The sequence below is a fragment of the Andrena cerasifolii genome, chromosome 3 (assembly GCF_050908995.1).
Source record: "Andrena cerasifolii isolate SP2316 chromosome 3, iyAndCera1_principal, whole genome shotgun sequence".
In the NCBI taxonomy this organism is placed as follows: Eukaryota; Metazoa; Arthropoda; class Insecta; order Hymenoptera; family Andrenidae; genus Andrena; species Andrena cerasifolii.
In genome coordinates, this window is record NC_135120.1 from 23780581 (window position 1) to 23803767 (window position 23187).

The window sequence follows — 23187 nt, forward strand, 5'->3', positions numbered from 1 at the left end:
ATTACAATAATTATCTTATATACTTTAATTGAGCTTTTACTTTGTATTTCACTCTGACCACGCAGAAACACGTTTTCCTGACTCACAGCTAAAGCGGACTACCGATGGTCATTTTGTTACATGACATGGTAACGGTAAAGAATTCGCACGCTATGGCTTGACAACTGCCCGCCTACCGCGAAATTTAAAACATCATGCACATCAGCGGACGACGAGTTTCGCACGGCGTAATGCGTAACTCCTATATTTATTATTAAAAATGAATTAAAAAGAACTGCAACTTCTTCAAGGACTCATAGAAACATGGTCCAAATTTCAGATGAATCAAAATGCTAGTTTCTTAAAAATTATTCCTAAATTTTGCTATGTTTTTGTCCGATAAAATACCACTCCCCTCTTAATCCAGCACTGGATATATTTATAAAAAGTAAAAACAATTCACAATTTACGCGTAACGTAAATCGTACGGGATGTGCAATTATATTATACACACATATTCGTCGCATCGTATGAGTCGCCTACTAACGAAGCCGGGATACGGGTCAAGATTGACCCACCTCCACCGGGGGACAGTTAATGGCCTGCACCCCCAAGGATATCGCTTTACGCGCCATGTACTTGAGTGGGTCTCGGGTTAGTCGCTGTATCTCTGGGAGGGAACAATGCGCGACGAAGCTTTCACAGTAACACGCCAGAAACGCGATATGTATTTAAATAGGTATCATAGAGAAAAGCTGGTGAAAAGTTTCGCGCCTATAAAGAGCATCGTTCCAGCGACACGCGCGCACACGTACACACGCCCCTGCTTTCTGAGGTTCGTTTCTACCCCGGGCTAAGTCGCATGACAGAGTAATCATACGTTATTGCCATGCGGCGGAGCAGTAGCGGCCGAGACACTTTGAAAACCAGGCTATTGGCGTGGTAACGTAACCGACACTTGCATAAACAACAAGCTACCCAGGTGGAATCGATTGCGCCTGGTCGGGGAGGGGGAGGGGGAAGGCTTATCGGGCCGTGCACCGGCCGTAATCGTAATCGCGTAAGTCTGTTTGCGGTGTGAAATCACGTATCGCCGTTTCCCTTCGTCTCCTTTCACCGAATTTCCTGAGATCACGAGTCACGATATTCATTTCCGCCGCGTAAATCGCACAACCCCGCCACCCCCTCCTCGCCGCCCGCCTTCGGGGGTTGAAGGGGACGGCGATGGAATTTGAAAAGAGCCACGAAACCGCCTGTTCGCCGTGCTCACTTTTAATTTCCAAGTAAATTATGGATATTACGGTTTCGCGCTTGTCCCTCTTTTCAGGCGAGCAACTTCTCCAGTAATGGCGAAAACGGTGGATAAAGGAACGCGTGTATGTATTAGACGTGTTTGTACAGGCTGGCTTAAATGTGGCGCGACACGGAACGAGGCGATTCCTGGTGAAATGATACATTGGGAATATGTGTGTGTGTGTTTCTTTTGTAGGGGTTTTTGGGGTTTTGCAGAAACTGATTTTGAAAATATGTGGAGGATGCATGTGACTGTTGGTTTCATGTAGTCGTCCTGATTTCTTCATATTTTCTGCTTCTCGAGAAATCAGAAATGAGATCATGTTTCTTGAGAATTCTCGAGAATTCTTGAGAAATTGCAAAAATATTGCAAAAATTATATTTTTGGAATAATGATAATATTTATCAAAACACACAAGAAAACTTTAACTAAATGATTATTCCTGTCTTTCAATGAAATTTCTGCTTCGCAAATGATTGTTCTCGTGCTGAAAAGTAATTGCTTTATTACCCAGTGCAAAGGGTTAATGCGCAGTACAAGCCAATTTTCAAAGTATAACACAAAACCTCGAAGTAATCGCAAATTTTGAGGAACCCTGTATAGGGACTAGGCCAGACAACCTTACCGTCTGAAATATTTCTCTCATTTGTATCAACAAAGTGAAACGTTTCGCATGCGGTTCGTACGGTTTCAGACGGGCCTATAAAACGAGCACGGCGCATTTTCTTTTATCGCGTGATTTTTTTCCCGTTCTTCTTTTTTCCAAAAGAAGGCAAAGGTCGCTTTTATTTTTTTTAAAGTGGTACTACAGCCCCGCTTAGGCGGAATTGTAGTATAGGCAGAGAGGGAAATAACTTGACGGGGTGGACTGAAATCGCGGTGCAAGCAAGGGCAGATTTTTTTTCTAAGGAGAATGAATCCAAAACCATTTTACACGATGCTCCGTTCTCGAGATAAACGAGTTTGAAATTTGAAATTCGGTCAAGCACGTGTGCAAGCTCAGCACTGGGAATTATCAGTTGCACGTGTGTCACGTGCTTAATAGCGAAGGTGTGATAAAATTAATTACTTCACGGGTGACATGTCGCGCATCACTGCGCTATGCAAAGAACTTATTGCAAAGATGTGTACTGATCGGTGATTCGTAAATGTCAGTTTCATGTTTTGTTAGTTTAGCGCGAATGGCACGAAATGTATGCGCATAAATTAAGTGGCCTAATTGAGTGTTTGGTACAAGTGGCAATTAAGGGTTAATGAAGCTGCCGGTTAATACATTTCGCTATAAACCTCTATCGTATTACACAACGGCGTGGCCGTGTGTATGTCTGGCGTCTGGATTGATGTGCGTATGGATCTCCTTCAGCTTTCATAAACAACATTACAATCGTCATTAACGAACCACTTCCAACTACACACGAGCAAAGAAGAATCTCCGCGATAAAACGACAGTATCGGCAAGTCAATGCCTTATGAAACCACCTGCTGTTTGCCGATGCGAATAAGAGTATCTCCAGCAGCGACTGCAAAGTACATATATTGCAACGTAGAAACAGTTATCGATCAGGGAAATGAGTTTTCGATGACAACAGCACACACTCGATGTGCACATACAAGAAGTCCCACGACCCTGCTGGAGAGGCCTTCAGCGCAGAAACGAATCCCCCTCTAGGCCCGAAAGTAGCCAAAAGAAAACGTACACACGCCGACGAATAATAATGCCAATGCTCGGCGCTTTTCGCGTGGTGCACGCGACTCGAGGCTCCGTTAACCACGGTACACAAAATTCCTCCCAGTCAGATTTAGTTCTCAGCCGAGTGAAATAATCGTCTTACCCCCGCGCGCGCCCCCTTTCATATCGTCCCATACCTCCCTCCGGGGGATAAAGCAACGGTCTCTGGGCGCGCTGCGCGGGGCAAAAACAAGCGGACGAAACGAGGGGGGGGGGGGGGATGGGAAAAAACAGGGAAAGGAAAGCAAGAAAAGGAGCAGGGGAGGGCAGAGAAGAGGGTGGCATGGGAAAATCTGGCCCGTGGAACGAGCACGTTTGGAATCGCGTGGTACGCGCGGATGCGCATTATCGTGCTGGCCTGATAGCCCGTGTTCGGTCGGAACGAAAATATGCGCGCATATATAGATCTCCTAGGGCGAACTACATCCCTCCCCTCCGTCGTTTCCCCGGTGAAGCCGATATGCGTGGAGGAAGAGGTGACCACCGATGGTGGGTCCGATCGATTTTTTCATATTTCCGTGTGTATCGATACTGGCACCCGCTAGCCTCCTCCGTAAGTGGATTATCATCAACGGGGCGAGGAGGGATTCGGGTTGAGGGAGGGGGCGGTTGAAGGAGAGATTTCGAGCGTCAGGCTTTGACGTAACGAGAACGAGGAGGCGAAGCTGAAGGCAAGGCGCATGTCGATGCTCAAGGCAGCCAATGGACTGGTTGAAATATTAAACGGGAGCAAAGACCCTGTTCTCGTGCACCACGTAGCCCGTGGTTCAATTTCTGCGCCAGAGGCGGTCGAACCGCGGCCAGGGAAAGGGCAGGGGGTGGGTGAGGGGGTTGAATGAAAATAGACGGGGACAGGAGGCGCGCAGGGGTGTTGGCGGGGTGGAAGGTGGGGGGCGAGGGTTAGTATTTCGATGGCACTAGTAGCGACATCTACATTCCGCGACCAACTGCACGGGGGTGCAAAAAGAAAGTAGCGGCGCTTCCCCTCCTACTCACTGTGGCGGGCGGGCAACGCGTGCGCACCGATGAAATCTCGGCCCGTAATTCGTCTCGGACGGGGAAACTTTCGAGCCCCTTTGCACCTCGCGTTTGACGGATGCTGCCCATGGGCTTCGTCCGTCAGAACGTTTCCTGATTCACGTCGTTTGTCGTATCGCAAGTTTAATGCGTTGAAAAGAGATGGGATGCATCTGTGCTTGTTGATCAATAACACCTATGCATGTGGGTTGTCATTTGAGAACGTGTCCATGATGATTACTAACTAAGGACAAGTACTTGGAAACGTGGGGATGGTAGTTTAGCCCGTCTTGAGGTTACACTTTTCTAGGGGTTGCAAGCACTTGCGTTAAGTCGAATGGAAGGAGAAGATGAAGTATTTTAAAAGTAGTGAATTGTTGAAAATTAAATTAACAATGTAACGACTGCTTAAGACTTAGGTACACCTAATTAAAGAATATGATTCACTTCACGTGTGTGACTCGTCATTATAATATAAGGCAAGGACAGCACGGCACATTTTTTTTGTTATATTCTAATCCACGAAACAACCACCTACTATTTTCTATTTTCTCTTACTATTTTCAGCAATTTTATTTCAGTCGATATATTTAGAACAACTAACGCTCATACAAAGCTCATACAACCTCTTTTAAATAACTTCTGTCGAAAGAGAAAGTAGGTTAGACCGGGAGGGGTAGTAACACTTTGACTTTGGAATACGATTACGCAAGAACTATTACAGTTACAACAAAAGTTCTTATACGAAAATGTTACTTACTTATCTGACATTATTGAGACACAACAGTTTCGCTGCATGTCGAGTAATATCCAGATTATTAATAAAAAATGAGAAGCGGAGAAAGTGTTACAACCGTCCCTGACTGTCGATGTTACAATCGCCCCCTGCCAGGCTTTTGAACTTAAATTATAAATTTTCAGGCTAGCCTCCCCCTTTTTGAAAAGTACCGTTTTTCTCGATTGTACTGCATTGTACCGAACATTGTACCGTACGAAAAAATTGTTTAACTCTTGTGTATTCCGAGAAAAATCCAAATATGTCGATTCGCCGCACTGAAAAAAAATTGTGAAAAATTGAAAAGTCTGTTGTACCGGCTTGTACCACGCGAAACAAACCTAGTACAAACTAGTACAGCAAAGACTTTTTAAGTTTTGAAAAAAGGGAGGCTAACTTCACACACATCGCTCACTGACTAGAATTTCCGTTTTTACGAGGGTTGTTTAATTCCACTCTAACGGTGTGCGGGTATTAAATTGATACCCGTTCACAAGTGCACGTACTCTGAACAGAATTTAATCGCCGGATGCCTTCAAAGCATAGCTTGTTTGCCACAGATCTGTAACAGTTTGCATTTTCTACTCTCTACAGCCAATTCTAAAACGCATCGGGTCGCTCAACTGATTGCACGCGAAATGGAGTACTGTAGATTCAGCAGAAGGCCCATCTTTTTAATCTTTTACTTCAATTTGCTGTTCCGCGTCTGAAGCGACTCCGTACCGCGAGTTCTGGTATGAAAACAACTGTTCCAGGCGTACGGGTTCGTTCTTGATCGCGCCCCTTTCCGGTCACGTATCGTCACGGTTTTTCAAACGGCACAAGGTTCGTGTGAAATACTTTCGTCCAGTCCAGTGTTACTCGAACTTTTTTAGGCCACCGGCCAGAGGTCTTATTTATATCAAATTATTCCAACCGCCCCCTTTCTATATACAGGGTGTCCCATTTTAATTTTGCCACACGATTATCCCCTAAAGCTTAGGATCGTATAGCCGCAACGCAACATCGTGTGTTGCGACTATTCCAAGCGATCTAAAGTTGCAGTCGATTATTGTTGATGTAATTGAAATACCTAAAAAATGTTCTATTGATATAAGAGAAACTGCGTATACGTTTACAATTTTACACTCTCAATGAACTTTGTTGGGTAATCATGTGCGATCTCATCTTATTAAAATCCTAATCGTTGCCGCCTCCTCTTTTGTCTAACGCTCCCAGGCCTCCCCCTTAATGCCTAACTGCTCCCCTAGATAATTCAAACGCTCCCAAGGGGATGGTGCGTCCGCTTTGGGAAACACTGGTCCAGTGGGGGGGGGGGGACAAACACAGCGCGACGCGACAGATAAATTTCGCAAACAGGTATTTCATATTATCCGCGGATACGGTAATCTCGTTGGGAATAATAAATAATAACCGGCGGAAACGTTTAAAGGACGATTTCACGCGGCCCGGGCAGACACGCTTTTTTATTATTACCGCAAATACTCGCGCTGGAACGAGTAAATCGAGCTGGTGACTTTGACCAGGCGATTACCTATCGTATCCACGGGGTGTTTAAAAAAAAAGGGTCTAAGACTTTAGGGAGTAAAAATCGACGTGCACCGAAAATTTGTGCTCTCCGTGTGTAAAAAGTAATTTTCTATTGCTGTAACTTAGGTGTGTTTTTTGTGACACGTTGCAATAGTTGAAGGAATATAAGAAAACGGATTGTATCACGTTGCCATTCACAAGATTGCTTGATAGACAAATACCTTTCAAAAATCTTTAGCACTGATGCGCAGCTTACAAGGGAACTGGCAATTTTGTGGGTTTATAGACTGACTCAAGACGAGAACAACGGTGTGTTTCATTCGTGCCCGTTATACAAACGTTACTTTATAGAATTACATAAAAAATTACTTTAAAATACAGATATAAACGTAATTCTTTTTAATTATTCTACCGTACCGAAGCACGGGCATTTTGCTAGTTATTTCTATTACACTTTGCTGTCAATATCCGGCTATTCTGAGTTAAAAATGGCACACGTGTATTTTTACTTATGTACAAGCATGACGGAAAACTAAGCTTGGCAATAAAATATAAGGTAGGAATGTATCAAAATACACGTTGATCCATGACTCATAAATGTGTATTATTTTCAAATGAAAATGGACACTTTGGACACCTCTCGCAGATGAAAATAAACTTTTGTATTCCACATCAAGATTATTGATTTTGGAACTCATGTTGAATAAATATTTTTTATGCTTACCGGTGAGTAATATATGCCGTGAAAGTCTTAGATTTTTTTTTAAATGCTCTGTATACGTATGTGTGCCACGTGTGAAGTATTGGAATTCAATTTTAGATGGATTTAATTTAAGAAAGTGATTGTTTCAATGTAGTGCGAGAATTACAGAAATCGCAAGTTCGATAATAGTCATGTCTTTGGGATAGACGGGTGTCATTGAAAGATAGATAGGCTGTAGGTAATGGGCGATTAAAATCTGTAGCAAGTATACCTTTGAAAATGGTCCACGGATATCCACATTTAGAGCTAAATTCCGAATCAATCGTTACGAAGATGCATAATGCATTGAATTGATTGACTAGGTCCTAGTTACGACCGAGACGATCGCTTTTTGTATGAAACCAGGTTCGCAATATTGGAGATGATGAGAATAAATTAATTGTACAATATTTACGCTATGTTTTACTATGAAAGGTAGCTTGAAATATTAAAATTTTTAAGTCGCTTGATCGACATCGTCCTCCTTTTTAATTGAAAATATTTTAAATACAGAGAAAAATCTAATGTATTATTGCTCTAGCGTCAATCAAATGTTACTCAATAGTTAAAAAATAGAGTTCACTGTTCTAGTTGTTGTGTTAATGAATTTTTAGTATGCATATTAATTAATTACAACAAAAAAAGCATTACTAAATAAACGGAACAAACGCATTTTTAAACTACTTAGTTTGAGTAATGAACATGCGACTCGTGATCCCGCGACTATCTTTGTAATCGATTGTTTCATTAGACATCTATCGTATCGCATCTACTCCACGTCGTCTGTTATTAATGTTTACGGTGCGATGGCCGAAACTGTCGTTAGCGGAGGGTAAGCAGTATTATTTGAATCCAGTTCGACCAGATTATTCGGTTTGATTAATCAACATACACAACGCCCGGTGTCTCAAAAGATAGCCATCCCGAGGAGTTATGCGCGCAGGGACAACCATGAGTTATTGCTGCCGCGCGTTACCGCGGCCTGTTGTTCCATTGTTTCTATTATTACATACGTCAAACCCGCGAATGAATTATGCACGGCTGGTAAACGCAGAAGTTGATTCGACGGAGCCAACAACATACGCTGCTGATCGCGAAGATTCGATTTTAACGTTCCGCGTTCAGCGGATACAGAGGATGAGGAGAAATTCGTGGTACAGTCGGGAAGGAAGTGATTACCTTTGCAAAAATAGGTAAACATTGCAGAATAAATGTTTTCCGTTCGAAGCTTTACTTTTGAGAAAATTAGTTTTACAAGTTTGTTGGTTACGCGTATACTATACTTACGTATAAATCCCTTGAGGGCTGCAAACTCTCGACTTCACTATACCACTATTGGATTAATGTGTTATGTTATTATTGTAATTATCCCAATCAAAATTGTAACAGAATTAACTATGCGAAATTATCATTACCCTAGTAATGTGCTTTATAATATCTGTCTCAAACAATATGGCACCTGCACAAGACACGGGGGTCGCCGTTAAGGGGTTAATTCTGGAAGGACTTCTGTAGTCACGACTAACACCCAGGGCTGAGGAAAACAGATTTTTGAAATAGATAAATCGAAATAAATATCTTTATTTCTTCGAGTAATACGAGATTTGAGAAATGAATTTTTATTTGAAATAGTAGTTACATAAAGAAATAGTATTTCAAATATATGTTTTAATACTAACTCATAGAAATACTATTGCGAAATCAGTATTCTATTACAATATAAGAAAATAAATAGTATTTGAAATAACAATATTTCAAACAATGCCTAGTATTTCAAATAATTGTATTTCAAATAATGACTGACTGACTGATTGACAACGCAAAGGGTGTGTGTAAACATACATGCCTGCGTTCAGAAATACTTGCAAGAAATATTTATTGTTATATTTTTTTTTTATTATTTTTATATTATTTTTATATTTACACTAATTAATAACGAAATACAAAACAGAAAAGGATGTATGAAGAAACTAATATAAATTGAAAAATGCGTGCAATGGATGAAGTACAGTGAAAAGAAAGTTCACTGCGCTTAACATTATTCGTGACATATTTACAGAATTAGGACTATCTATATTTGAAACCATCGTCAGTAACTTGAACGATCAATACCCAGCTTGATTTGCAATTCTCGGCCTCAAGAAAATACATTATAGGTCGAAAAAGAATTTACTTCATATTTTTTACTTATTTCTTTATCTGGTTGTACCACGAATCTCTTCTCACCCTGTATTACGTAATGGCGAAATGGAGCATGGAACGTGCGATCGTTTCTTAAATGTGGACCATTGGAAGCGAACAAAAGATTCCTGGAAGTAGTGATCTAGTAGACGGAATTATCGAATCTCGATTCGCCATTGGGAGACTTAGCCTCCGAGGCAGATGAAACAGGGACAATCAGATAATGCTATTTAAGGTCAAAGCTATATTGGTACGAGTTATTGGACGGAAGAATTTTAGACGTAAAAATGGAAACAGCATTTCTTTTTAACGTTTGTTGTAAGTAGGATACATTTCTTAAATGTATCTATACCATCCAAAGTTCTGGGTATTAATAAGAGAAATGTTGATAAATTTTTAATTCTAAAGTCTAAATTAAATTGAAATTATAATTTTTTAAGATAAAAATATATGCAAATGTTTTTCTGCTTCTGAGGCTACAATACTGCTAACATGTTGGGTGTTAAGGTTCTCAATACAACAGACCGTTGTATTGCACTACATATTCAATTACCTAGAAGAAAGTTGCATTAAATTCTCAGCGGTTTCAACCACCTTTTACTCCTTTTACTTTTATTTCAACATCAAATCGAAGAATATGCTTCGTTCTTAATCGCTGAAAATAGGACATCCTGTATGTTGCATGAAATTTAGTTCAAAACGTTCTTTTCATCACGGGAACTCATTAAAGCTGACTGAATAATCTGTTATTTAGTATGGTATTGTGTTATAGAATTTGTCACGTTTTGGTGCGGTGAATGCACATTCGAGAATCGTTGGAGGACACATATTCAAACTTTCGAACGGTAGTGTGAGCAGGAATATCGCGAAGTCATGACGCGTCTACGTGTAATAAGTCGATGTAATTATTTATTGGACGCATTTGTATTTTGGTTAATTACATTGTTACGCTGCTGGCCATTACTTCGTCGCGGGTGAGTTAATGGGACGATAATACACTTTCGGCAGCCTGCTCTGCCGCCATTCATTTTGCGCCTGAAACATACACGTGAGCACATTTTCTAAACAGGAGAATCTTCATTTAAATTAAAAGCTCGAATGAGCACAGAACATGATAATTATGTTAAACGTATGTAAAGAACGTTTGCTAACTTGAAAATTTAAGGTATTTGAGCACAGTGATATTGTTATGAGAAACATAAAAAACACTTTAGAAGATGTTTGCAGTGTGAGTGTATAGGGTGAGCCACAATAACTTTGCACCTAAAGAACTCCTTTAGCTTTCATGTTACAGAAAAATGTCTCTTGGGAAAAATAATACATTAAATAATAAAAATAAAAATGTTATGTTTTATTCCATGGGGTCTATCGAGTAGTTAAATATATTTTTTTTAAGTCTCAAATGTTTTAAGATTTCGAGATCATGAAATTATTACATGGAAAGTGGTAGGTATTCTTGTTTTCACAATATATTATTTTGTTGATTCAAAGGAAAACCAAATAATGTAGAATTTCATGATCTTGGGCTGAGCTTGAACCTAAATATTCTGAATAAAATAATAAATGAGATTTTGAAATCTTCAGAATCTTAAGTGTCTCAAAAAGTAACAGTTTTGTAATAGAAGGCACATAGCTGAATTACCTATAGGCACATGTGATCATTTAAAATGAACAGGTGGAAAACGACCATTTTTTCTAAAAAAAAAAAAATCCTATTCCACAATTTCGACTAATTTTTGTTCAAGGATTCACTTCGTCAGTAGTTACGCCATATTTACTGTTACATTCTACCAATTCTTAGTCAGGCGGGTGTCCACCAAATTTTCAAAATCGATTCTTCCGAAAACTAAGCCGCGACTGAAAAAATTGTGTTCCACCCTTTCGATTTATTTTTGCACAAGGAATTACCACCTGCCCGCTTGCACCATCGTTTCGGCCACACCCTGTATGCATCTAAGTACAATACCTCCTGTTGCAGGAATAGGAAACGGCGACAATTTTCTTCCTCCTTCTTAAAGCTCCCATCACTCCGTTTCGTTGCCATAGCTTATTTGCGAACGTAATCAAGCTTATCAAGCACAGCAGCGGAAATATTCCTGTATTTCCGCATTAATGCCTCGATTCCTCGAGCAGCCCTTCGGGTAATTGAAAGTTCAATAGACCCCCATCTCCATGTTTCCTTATTATAGCGGAATCGCCATCGAGCGAAAGGGGGAAAAAATAGGGTAAAGCACCTAAATAACAAACGGTATTCTTTCCATCAATACCGCGGTAATTCGTGCTCGGCGAAATGTAATTATAAATGTAATATCGTGCCACGTTGGTCCCCGCCCTCCATTCTCAGGCAGGAAAAGTTTCCAGACACTTTTTAGACCCGACGACGAGATACGCCCGCTGGAATCGCGATATATCTCAGAGCCGCGCGAACATCCGCGGGTTCATCCTAATTGATAAGATGGGAATCGCGCCCCTTTTTCGGTCGGACCCGCGTTTAATTGTTTTAATCTAATTTCGAGCAGTCGGTTGGCGACCGCCGACCGTAGACTTCGTGATTATCGCGGTTGTAAAATCTCGCTTTTTCCTCCGGTGGGGTGGCTCGCTTCTTGCGATGAATTTCGTTTAACGGGGTGAATGGCGGAGTTAAGTTGTCACGCGACGTTTCTGCGCGCCCCTCCAGCACCGGCCCCTTAACCCTCCAGCCTCCGCCGTTGGGTTGAATGAACATCATACGTCTCATCTGTGTGATATATGCTGTCTATTAGCGTGACCGCGCTTTGTTAAAAATTTGATGAACGCGGCCACGGAAGCTGCTGTAATTGTAAAAGGAACCCATTGTGAAGGGTACGGATGCTGGGGTACAGGGTGCCTCAAAATGGGTGTCGTTTGATTCTTTTGGATAACGAAACGAGGAAGGATTCCTACATTTTTCGTGCAGGATTTATCTGACAAGGGGGTGCACAATTCTTGGGTAAGCTATCTGGCTGAAATTCTGCGTGTAATTGGTGTATAGCGTATGTGACATTAAGTGCAGAATACATCGCTCAGGGCCGGTATTCTCTATGTAGGGTAATCCGGATGCAGGAAATATTTTAGGCCCCTAAACAATTTCTCAAGTAAAAAAGCATAACATCTTTTCACGGAAAAGGGATGATAAAGCAATAGTAAAGAAAATAAAAGAAATAAATAAACATTTAACATATTTAAATATGTGAATTTTTTATTGTCATATCATTGATAATATTAGATTATTATATTAGACAGATTTGTGAAAATTTCGACGGCATATGTGAATTTATTTAGATATCATTGTAAGGTATTTTATCTTCATTCTACTTCGACTGCGTTCAATTCAAACAATAACCCCAGTTTAATTATTTTTTATGCCTGTAACTGCCCAGAATATCAGAGAAACGATTTTCAGTTCATTTTCATTAATTGCACGAAGTACATATAGAATCTGGGCGTTCGGGTGTTCGTCAAACAAACTCCCCTGTCTGGTGTCGCTCTAGCGTACAACGTGTTAATTTATTAATTGATTATGTAACATGAGCTTTCGCCGTTTTGCGTCGTTTGGGCGCAATGAAATAATCTATTCTGGACCTTTAATCAAATTTCAGTTTGCAATTAAGTAAATTGTACAGGGTGTTTCCTATGTGGTGGAATAAGGGGAATTATATCGATTTTATAATATTAAATAAGTGAAAAATATAAAATTAAATTTTGACAGAACTCGCTAAGGTTTCATTGTAAGCGAGAGCGCACAGAGGGGAAAGCTTTTCCCTTAGCTCTGCGTGCCCCTCAGGGGTCCAAAACTGTACTTCGGTGCTTACTGTTAGTCAATTTTCTCGAACACGAAGCGAGGTATGGAAATGTTTTATTCCGTATTTACCGTTTATTTTTTCACCCAAAGTATAATTCAACAATTTTGGGCACCCGTGATTAGCCAAGGAGTTTGTGAATTTCATATGTAGGTACTATATGAGAATGGAACCAGTTTCTTTGAATTCATATGATTTCGTTTCGTTCGAAATATTCTTCTCAATACTTAATGAGAACTGTAAAAAATGCTGTTTGATTCGTAAGATCTGCTCAAACGATCTTCTGCGCGTGAAACTTCGAACTTTTTGAAATTTAAATTACAAGGACTCTACATAATCTAAATTGTAACAATTAAAAAATTCTAAGTTTTAACTATTTCAAATTTTTTAATACTAATTTAAGAAATTCTAAATTCCAAACTTAAAACCTCACATTAAATTTTAAAAAGTATAGTTTCCAAATTCTACATTCGTGAAATTCGAAATTCGAAATCTGCAATTCGAGAAATTCGAAATTCTGAAAATTCTAACTTCCACGTCCGAAAGTGCAGAAACTCTAAATCCCAAATTCGAAATACTGAAAATTCAGAATTCCGAGAATCCTAAATTGCAATAATACTTTAAAAGATTTCTCACAATACCTAAGCGACTACCAAAATCTGCTGACCCAGTGAAAGATACGCTTTGTAATTCCATCTTTTAACCACGAAATGTAAGAAACACGGCACCAAAATGTTCAGCAGCACCGTGCGTTCATATTAAACGATTGGAAGTAGTGGAATAATTGGTCTTTAATGTAATTAACTCTCCGCGAACGAATGCGCAAGCGATATTACGAGAAGTCGTGTGTAAACCTCCGCTCCCACTTATTTACCAGATTATTAATTTCTCTAGAAAGAGAAGATACCGTTTCGAGGAAGAAGGGCTCGAAAAATTTAAAGTGCCGGACGGTTTTAGCACGAGAAAATCGTTATTAATTTTTTAAAAACCATGTACCTCCGGCTTCAGCAGCTTGTTGATACAATTCATTCTGCTGTTCAAGATCTCGAGCTCCAAGCTCTCCTTGCAGAGCTGTCGAAATAAAGAACCCCGCTTAAGTTTATCGCGAGGACAGAGACATTTATTCCGCAGAGGACCTACCATTTTCTTCGTCTTCTCCTGGAACACGTCGGTCTGCTGCAGCTGGAAATCAGAAAGCAATTTTACCATTTACTCTAACCGCATTGTTGCAACGGCTTCGCAGCTATGACGAGCTCAAACTAAAACAACGGAATGCACTTTCGGCTGAGACAAAAGTCTCGGGGTTCTAGCTCAAACCGAACTTACGTGCTTATGAATGCAGTTGTAAGCTGGCCTAATGTCCGCCACGCTTTTCTTCCGTGGGATTTTCTGCAAATGAAGGATAATTCTTACTACTTTGACTCCGCAGTTCCTGCGGCCTTTGTTGGACGCACCTTCTCCGCCTCCGTCTGCAGCTTGAGAAAGTCCTCTTTGCTGGAAACGGTCGCCTTTGCGCTCTGCGATAGACGTCGTGCGGTAGATAAATTAATAAATGGACCATGGCGAATGGATCGCGAAGATGTACACACGGTTGTTTGCATCTCGCGTTCTTTTAAAATAAGCGAGCATCGAGGGCGAGCTACCGAGCTCAGAAAGAAAGGACACGTTGCTGAATCCGATAGAAACTGGGTGAAATAAAGCGCGACCTTCGATACACCAGTAACTTCGTGTTCAATTGAATTAACCTTTCTACCCGGTTAGACGTCAGTAAAACTTTCGATCTTGCAGTTAACCCGGAGTTCGGTGGGAAAGAAGAGGAAACAGAGGGAAGAACGATGCAAACGAGCGATCCTGATAACGATAAACTTTACGAGGGATGCTCTCTTAACTGGTATGGCCTGTCCCGATGCCACTCGCTCGACAAATTAATCAGCCGACAAGTAACAGAACAATTAACGCGACGATAAACCGATAAATTACGCAGCATTTAACGAGAACGTGGAAATATACCAAATTAGGTCTTCGCGCGCCTAAGTTTTGTTGAGCTGATAAGCTGCGATCCTATTGTATCATGACACGAGACTTCGCCCAGCAGATGCGGGGAAAATTGGGAAATTAGATGGGTAGTGTTACATCATCCTTCGTGTTCATTAAACTTGGGAGCAGTAAATTTGTACCCATTTCGAACCTTGTTAAAAATTTTCAAACGGGACAAAATTTTTCGAGTGCGAATGACATAGATTCAGCACGCGAATATTTTTCAATTCAACCACGAAACTTCTACAGGAACGAAATTGGTAAACTGCCAGAGGAATGGCGCGCTGTCATTGGAAATAATGACAAATATCTTTTATATTGAGATTTTTATACATGCGCCGAATATAGAAATACATTTTAATTGAGAGACTGCAATTACTTGTGTCTCGACCTAATAGAACTGGAGGATAAAGAGAGAAAAACAGATGCAAGATTCAAGACGTAATAGGGGATGAAGGGTGTACACAGACATTTGAAGGAGAAAGAAAAGAAGTTGAATAAGATTCGAAAGCAGGGTGAAGGAGGGAGGCTATTAAGAAAAGGACGAAAAGAAAAATCGAAAAGTTTATAGAAATGTGCAAAGATGAGGAAGAAGAATCAGAAACATGTGGGGGGAAATTATATAGAGATGCACAGGGCCATCTTTGGAAAGGACTGCAGGAAATAATCTGTTAACTGGGAAGACGAATTAACTCGTCATTAAAATAGGTAATCTTCCGCATTGAATAGTCATCGTGAAAATTTCAAAACTCCACTCGTACAGAAGGAGTAAATAATGTCTTAGGTTATACGTCGCATTTTCTGTGGACGAAACGAGTCAATTCGCCTGTAATAATTATTAAGCATGTAAGAAACGGACCTAATTAACAGAGAATAGAAGAGTGGCCGAAAAAGTTGAAGAAAAAGGCACAGGGGAAAGAAGTAGATAATGTTGAAGGGGAAGAGTAAATAAAAGGAGGATAAAATAGGACTAAGCAAACTATCAATAAATAATAAAACTTGGGTACGGTGCAATCAGCTTATAACACAGAATACGTAAGATAAACTTATATGCAGGGTTAGAAATACGAATCAGGCACACATTGAAATGTAAGCAAATACGTATGAAAATAACGCAACCAGAAATATCATTCCTAGCCGAGAAAAACCACTAAGAAAGCACTACTGCTAGAACATCGGGGCACGACTCACTGCGAGCGAGCAAACAAGGATGATGAGGACCATAACCCAAGTGAGGAACGTAACGATCCCGCAATGCGAGCCCAAATTAAGCGCGTGCCTCAATTTACTGTCGGCCAGCAGAAAATGATACATCTGAAAACAGAGAATGGTCTTTTTCCCTCGAAAAGCAGCCCTCAGGCCAGTGCATCAAGAAACGTCGAAGAGAGGCGAAGTTCTACAGACCAGCCAACGGGACCCAAAACCCTGGGGCCGATAATATCTGATCAGTCTTGCGTTCTCCATATTACGTCTTCCCTTTGTAAACTTGAAAATTTGTCGCGACTAGCACGGGCATCACGTCAGTTTGGTCATTTTTTTCGGCGTGAACCTAAACAGGGGAAAACTGACAGCCTCGCCAGATCGTTTGACAGAAAATGGCGTGGTTGGCGCGTCTCTCGGCCACCGCCTCTCCCCCCCCCCCCCTCCAAACGCCAAGCAGCCCCCTACAGTGATCGATCACGAGCAACGATAACAGTAAACATCCGACGGTACAAATTGATGCGGCATATTCAAACAACATTGCTGACGATGATGATAATCCGATCGGTTCGCCACGGTAAGAACGGATCCTCGTAACGACATTATCTTCGCCACCGATCGCGGTTCGATCATTCCGTTTTACTGCTCTCCACCCCCATGCTGCACCCGTTTTCCTTCGATATTTCCAGGAACCTCGAACGGTGCTCGGGTTCAAACAAACTGTGAGTAGGGTTTACCCCCATAAAAAACTTCAAAAAAGTAAAAAAATTACGCCGAGTACATGAAAAGGTCTAGGACGAAAAAGAGTATTATCAAATAAATCACAAAAAAAAAATAGAAGATAATAATAATTACAATATAAAAAAAGATGTGAAACCAAAATAAGCTGCAAGTACGTAAAGGTGCTTCCCAGCAGCGTGCAAAGGTGACTGTGTAACACAATGTAAGATTCGGTTAAATACTTAGCGTGACCAGGCAACGTATTCTCAGATCAACAATACCCAGACCTTCTCTCTCGCAGGCTTTCAGATAATTTGCCAATTTAAAGTTCTGACGATATGAGTACATTTTCATTATATTGCGTTTTAAAATAATTCTAAGATCATTCATCGACAACGATACCTTTCCGCTCACAGGCTTGCAGATAATTCGTTAATTTTCACTTTCATTATTTTGCGTTTTTAATTAATTCTTATTCATCGACACCTTGACCCGGTCGGCTGGTATCTCGAGAAGCGTTCCCCTCACCGCCACGCCGCTTATTCGTAACATTTATTCGTCGCTGAGTTCTCTCGAATAACGAATAAATTTGGCTCGAATAACGCTACAGAGTTATTCGTTCTTCACGGCGGCTTTCGAGACTACGTTTCGCCTTTTGTTTCGCCCGCGTCTGAGATAACCCGCGATAAAAACGCTGGGATGAATACCTATGACAAATGGAAAGCGACGAAAATTTACCTGCTTTTTCGATGAGCGGTGCTGGGATGTCTGGGGGGACATCATTTCGAGGAATTACACGCTTCGAGTGTTACATTGCTGGAAGAAATTGAAGTATTTAGACACATTCATTTGCTTTATGATACTATTTATTTACGATATTGACGTCGGATTAAATTTTAATTATTAAAATGAAAGCAGTTTGTACATATTTTAATATCGTATAATGTTACATTAACGTTGTTGGCTCAAGCATTATAATCGATAATAATTATTACATCCCCTCCATTTCCAGTTTTCAAGCAGTTTCGGTAAATAAATGGACAAATGCATTTGAACGTTATTGGTACTTAAAAATAAATGCCGATTTTCTGGTGGAAGAATATCTGGGGAACCTCGAACCGGACCGTTGCTGAATATAGTAACTTGCAGGAGCTTAATGTATTTGAAAAGTCTTTTAACGATAATTTTAATGTGCCGAAGTTATTTTAAAATGAAATTAACGTTGTGCAGTGATTAATATTCTTTTAACAACTCCTGGAAGAACTTTTATGCATTCTTCAGGAACATCTATTTAGTTTGGAATAATAATGTGACGCGTCCCTTTCTTCAACAATACCGATTCTATCGCTATTTATATTAATTTTTTATGCATAAAATTGAATTTAGATAAATTTGTGTTGATGGCAGAAAACTAGTAATATTTTTGAAAAATATTGGCATTCCTTTGTTTATAGGGGAGAGTCATGCAGTACCGGCCGCTCTAAGTTTTTTGTTATATCTTGGGGTAGAGTCGATAAAAATCAGAAATTCAAAAACGTGCTTGTAGTATAGATGGAACTTAATAAGGGGAGGGAAATTGTTTTTGTGAAATTTAATAATAAGAATTGATAATTCTACTATTAAGTTAGTAGATTTTTACGTCTAAATGATTATGAATGTTAATAAAAAGGCATTTAATTGGTACAATACAAGATTCTTTTCAAATTTTATTTGTACAAACATCGCAAGTACGTATAATACTTAATTAATATTCTCCTGAACTGTGCATTCGACGTGTGCTCGACCTTCACATTCGGTACACTGCACCCAATTTTTGTCAAATGATTCCGTGCAAACAGAAATGGGCAAAATTTTTATTTAAATAAAATTTCGAATAACGAATAAAAAAATTAATTTTATTCATCGAATAATCTAAAGTTAAAGTAACTTTTGTTTGATCCTTATTTAAATAATTTTAAGTTAGCATACTTATCCTTATTTACTTTATTTTTCTGCGGGACAAGGTAGAAGGAAGGCTAAATGAACATCTATAACACTCAATACACTTACAAGATAATTTACAATTAAACAATACAAAACATTTAAGTTACAAGTAGAATTACAAATGCCAGTGGTGGTCCCCGCAGTTCTCCCGGGGTTGAACAAAAACGGTGAAAATCTGTTCGGAATACGGACGCTTCGTTCGCGTGACAGTTATTTCCTCTCGAAAAATCTTGACCAATGGGTGCAGTTAAATATTTTCACGGCGTGCAGTTAGCGCCGGAAACGGGATTTCATGGTTGTTCGCTATCGAAATGGCTACGTCGGAAGTACGGCTCGTCGGATAAAATTCAAAACAAATTCGGAACACCATAAATAAAGGGCTGCTAGGACAGAGGGGCAGCGACGGAGAAACAAAAATCGCGAAGAATAGATACTTGCTCTGTAGCAGTGGTTTTCTTTTTCTGATGACCAACGATTTCCAATATGAACAATGCACTCGGTGGGTTAGATAAAACCGCGCGTCGCGTTGCGTGTACTTCTAATTTCGAAAAAAATTGTCAGGTTAGGCCTGGGTAGAAAATAGAAGGGAAGGAAGGCGTGCACGTTACTGAGAATGCTTTCAAAATTTTGAAACATTCGGATTACCCGGCAACAATGGCAACGCTGAAATGTGAATATTTCGAGGATATTAAAAAATGTGGATCAAACGTGGATGACGTTCAATACGCTGAAATTTTTCTGGAAGGGGATTTATTTCATAAAATTTTCGCTTTGGGCATTTTAATAAAATTTTATTATTTATTTGTATAATTTAGTTATTTAGTTAATTTAGTTATTTTTATTAAAATATTCTCAGTTTACACGATCGGAATAGGACGTCATTATAGTCGTCGACTTTTTCCTTTTATTCTTTCTGATCATGTAGAAAAAAATGTAGGATTTCTTTGAAAAAAATACCGATGACCTCGAAATTTCTTAAAAATGACCTTGAGAGTATTTTCTTCTTTATCATTTTATTTGCCCCTCTGAACAGTTTACTATGTTCCAAACACTTTTTTCGTATACACATAAATACGGGAGATATTTAGGTGATCCCATTTATGTGATCCACCCTTTATAATTTGAATAATCATTTCTAAAATATTCTACGAAAACGTTCGTACGAGCTTCCTTATTTTTGTGTGATAAATAAAATTTACGTCTGAAATTATGCCCACATATCTGAAACACTTTGTATAATGCTGTATACTTTTTTAATTTCAAATATTGCGGTCTCTCGAATTATCCTGGGCTGAGTATTAAAGCAAATCTTTTGGAGAGCACATGGATATTTAATTTGGACATTTATAGTCTTGAATAAATTTATGTTACGGTTAAAAGCTCAATATTTGCTGGCCTTTGTGTGGAGTAGCGTATTTAAACGTGTTTCAAGACATAGGGATGTGTGTACCTTCGTACGTAGCTTTATTACTGTTGGGACTTACAGCATTACGTACGATAATAATCTCGTAACGTACAGTATGTCCCACCTGTGCAGCAAATAAACCACACAGGCTATACAGTTTTTTCGGTCATGCCGTTGGTGCATTTCACGTGTGCTCCTTAAATACGAATGTTAAGTAATTCCTTTAAAAAAGGTTGAAGCCATTGGGGATTAGTTTTAAACATGGATCTTGCGCACTAAGAAAATTTCGTGGTTTTCCATCAGCATCGAAACGTATGTGACACTGATATATGTGTAGTTCTATTTTAATATGTGCGACGTTATTATAAGCGTGTGGCTGATACAATTGACTTCGGGAGGGGATCATTTAATTACTTTAGTGCATTTAACGATTATAATCACATTCTTATTAAATAATTTAATTATTTCATACGTAGTGAAACTTGAATTTATCTTAAATTTAGAAGAATTCGATGTGCACCAAAATTTCTGCAGGCGTTGCATGTACACATGTACAATAAAAATTATCTTACAAAGATATGCTTGACTAATGTAAATTTTTATACTCAGGGATATTTCGAAATCATACAGCTTTTCTCCATTCGAGTTAAAATACAGACACCAAAAATATGTACTTAGTTCTTATAAAAAAAACATCAATTGGTTCCACTTGTCGACAAATATGCCCATGTAAAAATTAAAGAAAGCACCTTCTACTTAATTAAAGGTACTAAATGTTGAATTATACTCTAACCAATGTTTCTACTTACAATTAGTCCCTTTTTAAACGATTTTATTCAGCTTCGATCCTCTGTTTGTATGTTTGTATGTTTGTATGTATGGTTCAAATCTGGCAACTCAAATTTAACCCACTTCCAACAATCCAATTGTCTTGAAAACGCTTGTTCCATCACGATTACCTAGCAAAATAAAGATTGCTTTAAAACTATATAAAAAATCTAAGCCCTATATTTTTATTTTTACGGAAAAAAAAAATTCCTAACTTTGCCTTTTGTTGGTGGCTTTGGGGTGGGGTCACCCCTTAATTCCAACCGGAACTTAGCTGAAAAACATATTATGAATTACACAATTGTAATTATCTCCATTTATGAAGTGCAATATAGAACTTATGTATGCACAATACTTTCTAACGCTGAAGGGCAAAGAAATAAACGTTTAATACTGCTATATTTATTATTACAACATTCTAAGTCATTTTTCTTGAAAACGAATTTCCTAATCAAAAATTGCTTTCCTATATTATCATTTACATTCAGATATGTGGGTGTTGCACCACAATTTTGTTGGTGCAACCACCCTGTATATTCGAAATACCAGCCATGAGCCACGAAAGTGTCTCCTATGGGAAGGATCTTATTTCTTCCCAAAAATTGATCCCTTTACGATGCCTCGAATCGCAAGACACCCTGTTTGTATGCACTAAAACTACAGCTACTGGTTCGTTTGGAACTCACGTTCGCAACCGTCACGACGAAAGAGCCGCGGTTTATGTCGAAGCAACCACGGGTCCACGGTTACGATTTCCCCGGGACGGAAACTTGAAGGTAGCGGCCGAATACTTTTTCGTGACAAACGGGAAACGAGATTTCGCGGTCGCTCGGCGTCGAGATGGCTATGCCAGAAGCGTTGAGCGTCCGTCAAAATTCAGAATATTCACGTCGCCGTCGTGTAGGGCCCTTCCAGCGCATACCGTAAGCCTCAAGAGCGACTCGCACAAAAAATATGTGTAATTAAAACTCGACGCTCCGGGGGATCCTCCACGAACTCGCGCGGGAAGGGAAAACGAAAAGGGAGAAACGAAAGCGACTGAGGAACGATAGAGAGACGTCCAGACGGCCATCGCCGTGCGCCGAAAGGTTAGCGGTAGAATAATCAGTAGCTGGGAATTAAAATAATATCTATTTTCTTACTCGACGTAGGGGAATCCGGGGCAAAGTTATTAAGGGGCACTTAGGATTTAAGAACACACAAAAACAACAGAGACAGGCATAGTTTTCTAAAACCCATAATATAAAGCCACTTCTACTGTCACTTCAGAATTTGATCAAATATTTGTTAAAAAAATCTGTTACAATTTTTAGAAATAAGTCAAAATTATTAAGACAGGGGAAATCAAATATTTTTATGGAATATGAGCTTCTACAACATCGGTTACAACTTGTTTGTGAAAGAAAATTTAAAAAAAAAACTAATTTCAGAATACCTAGCCAAAATTGAAAAAAAAAACAAAATACAGTTAAAAATACACAAAAAGAAAATAATGCAGTAAAAAGTGAACAGAACACACATACAACATGTGCTCCGATTGATTTCACTCTGTTCTTTTCACTTTACCTGCGGGGTTAGTGGAAAAGAAATGTAAGAATTTCGCGTAACTACAATTCATAGATTACAATGGTTGTTAATATATTGAAATAACATACCTGAATCACAAGCGAAAAGAATAACACCAGTGCAAATAATGCATTACTTACCTGACTTTAGAAGTAACAATTTCATGCATAAATTTTTAAAATTTGGAATGAAAACTCTAAGCAATTTATTTTACCAACAAGCCGTCTCCATGAATGATAATGGCTTCCTTTTGTGACATGCATCCTAGATAACTAGAATAGCGTGTACAAAACAATATTTCACTTTGCCCCACCATTTTCCTTTGCCCCGGTTTCCCCTACGTACGTTGCTCACAAAGTAGCCGTCTACAGCATACATGTGTA

The 23187-nt window shown here is 39.4% G+C and overlaps 1 protein-coding gene across 1 annotated transcript; it reads right to left on the reverse strand.

Annotated features, from left to right (window-relative positions):
- Window positions 1–10207: 10207 nt before the first annotated feature.
- On the reverse strand, window positions 10208–16566 carry LOC143366865 (uncharacterized). Its single transcript, XM_076808287.1, has 7 exons — window positions 16507–16566; window positions 16294–16416; window positions 14520–14582; window positions 14392–14454; window positions 14206–14247; window positions 14062–14136; window positions 10208–10282 (listed from the first exon to the last, which is right to left on the reverse strand). Exons 1-7 carry the CDS (start codon window positions 16564–16566, stop codon window positions 10208–10210), a joined length of 501 nt encoding a protein of 166 aa, XP_076664402.1.
- Window positions 16567–23187: the final 6621 nt, after the last annotated feature.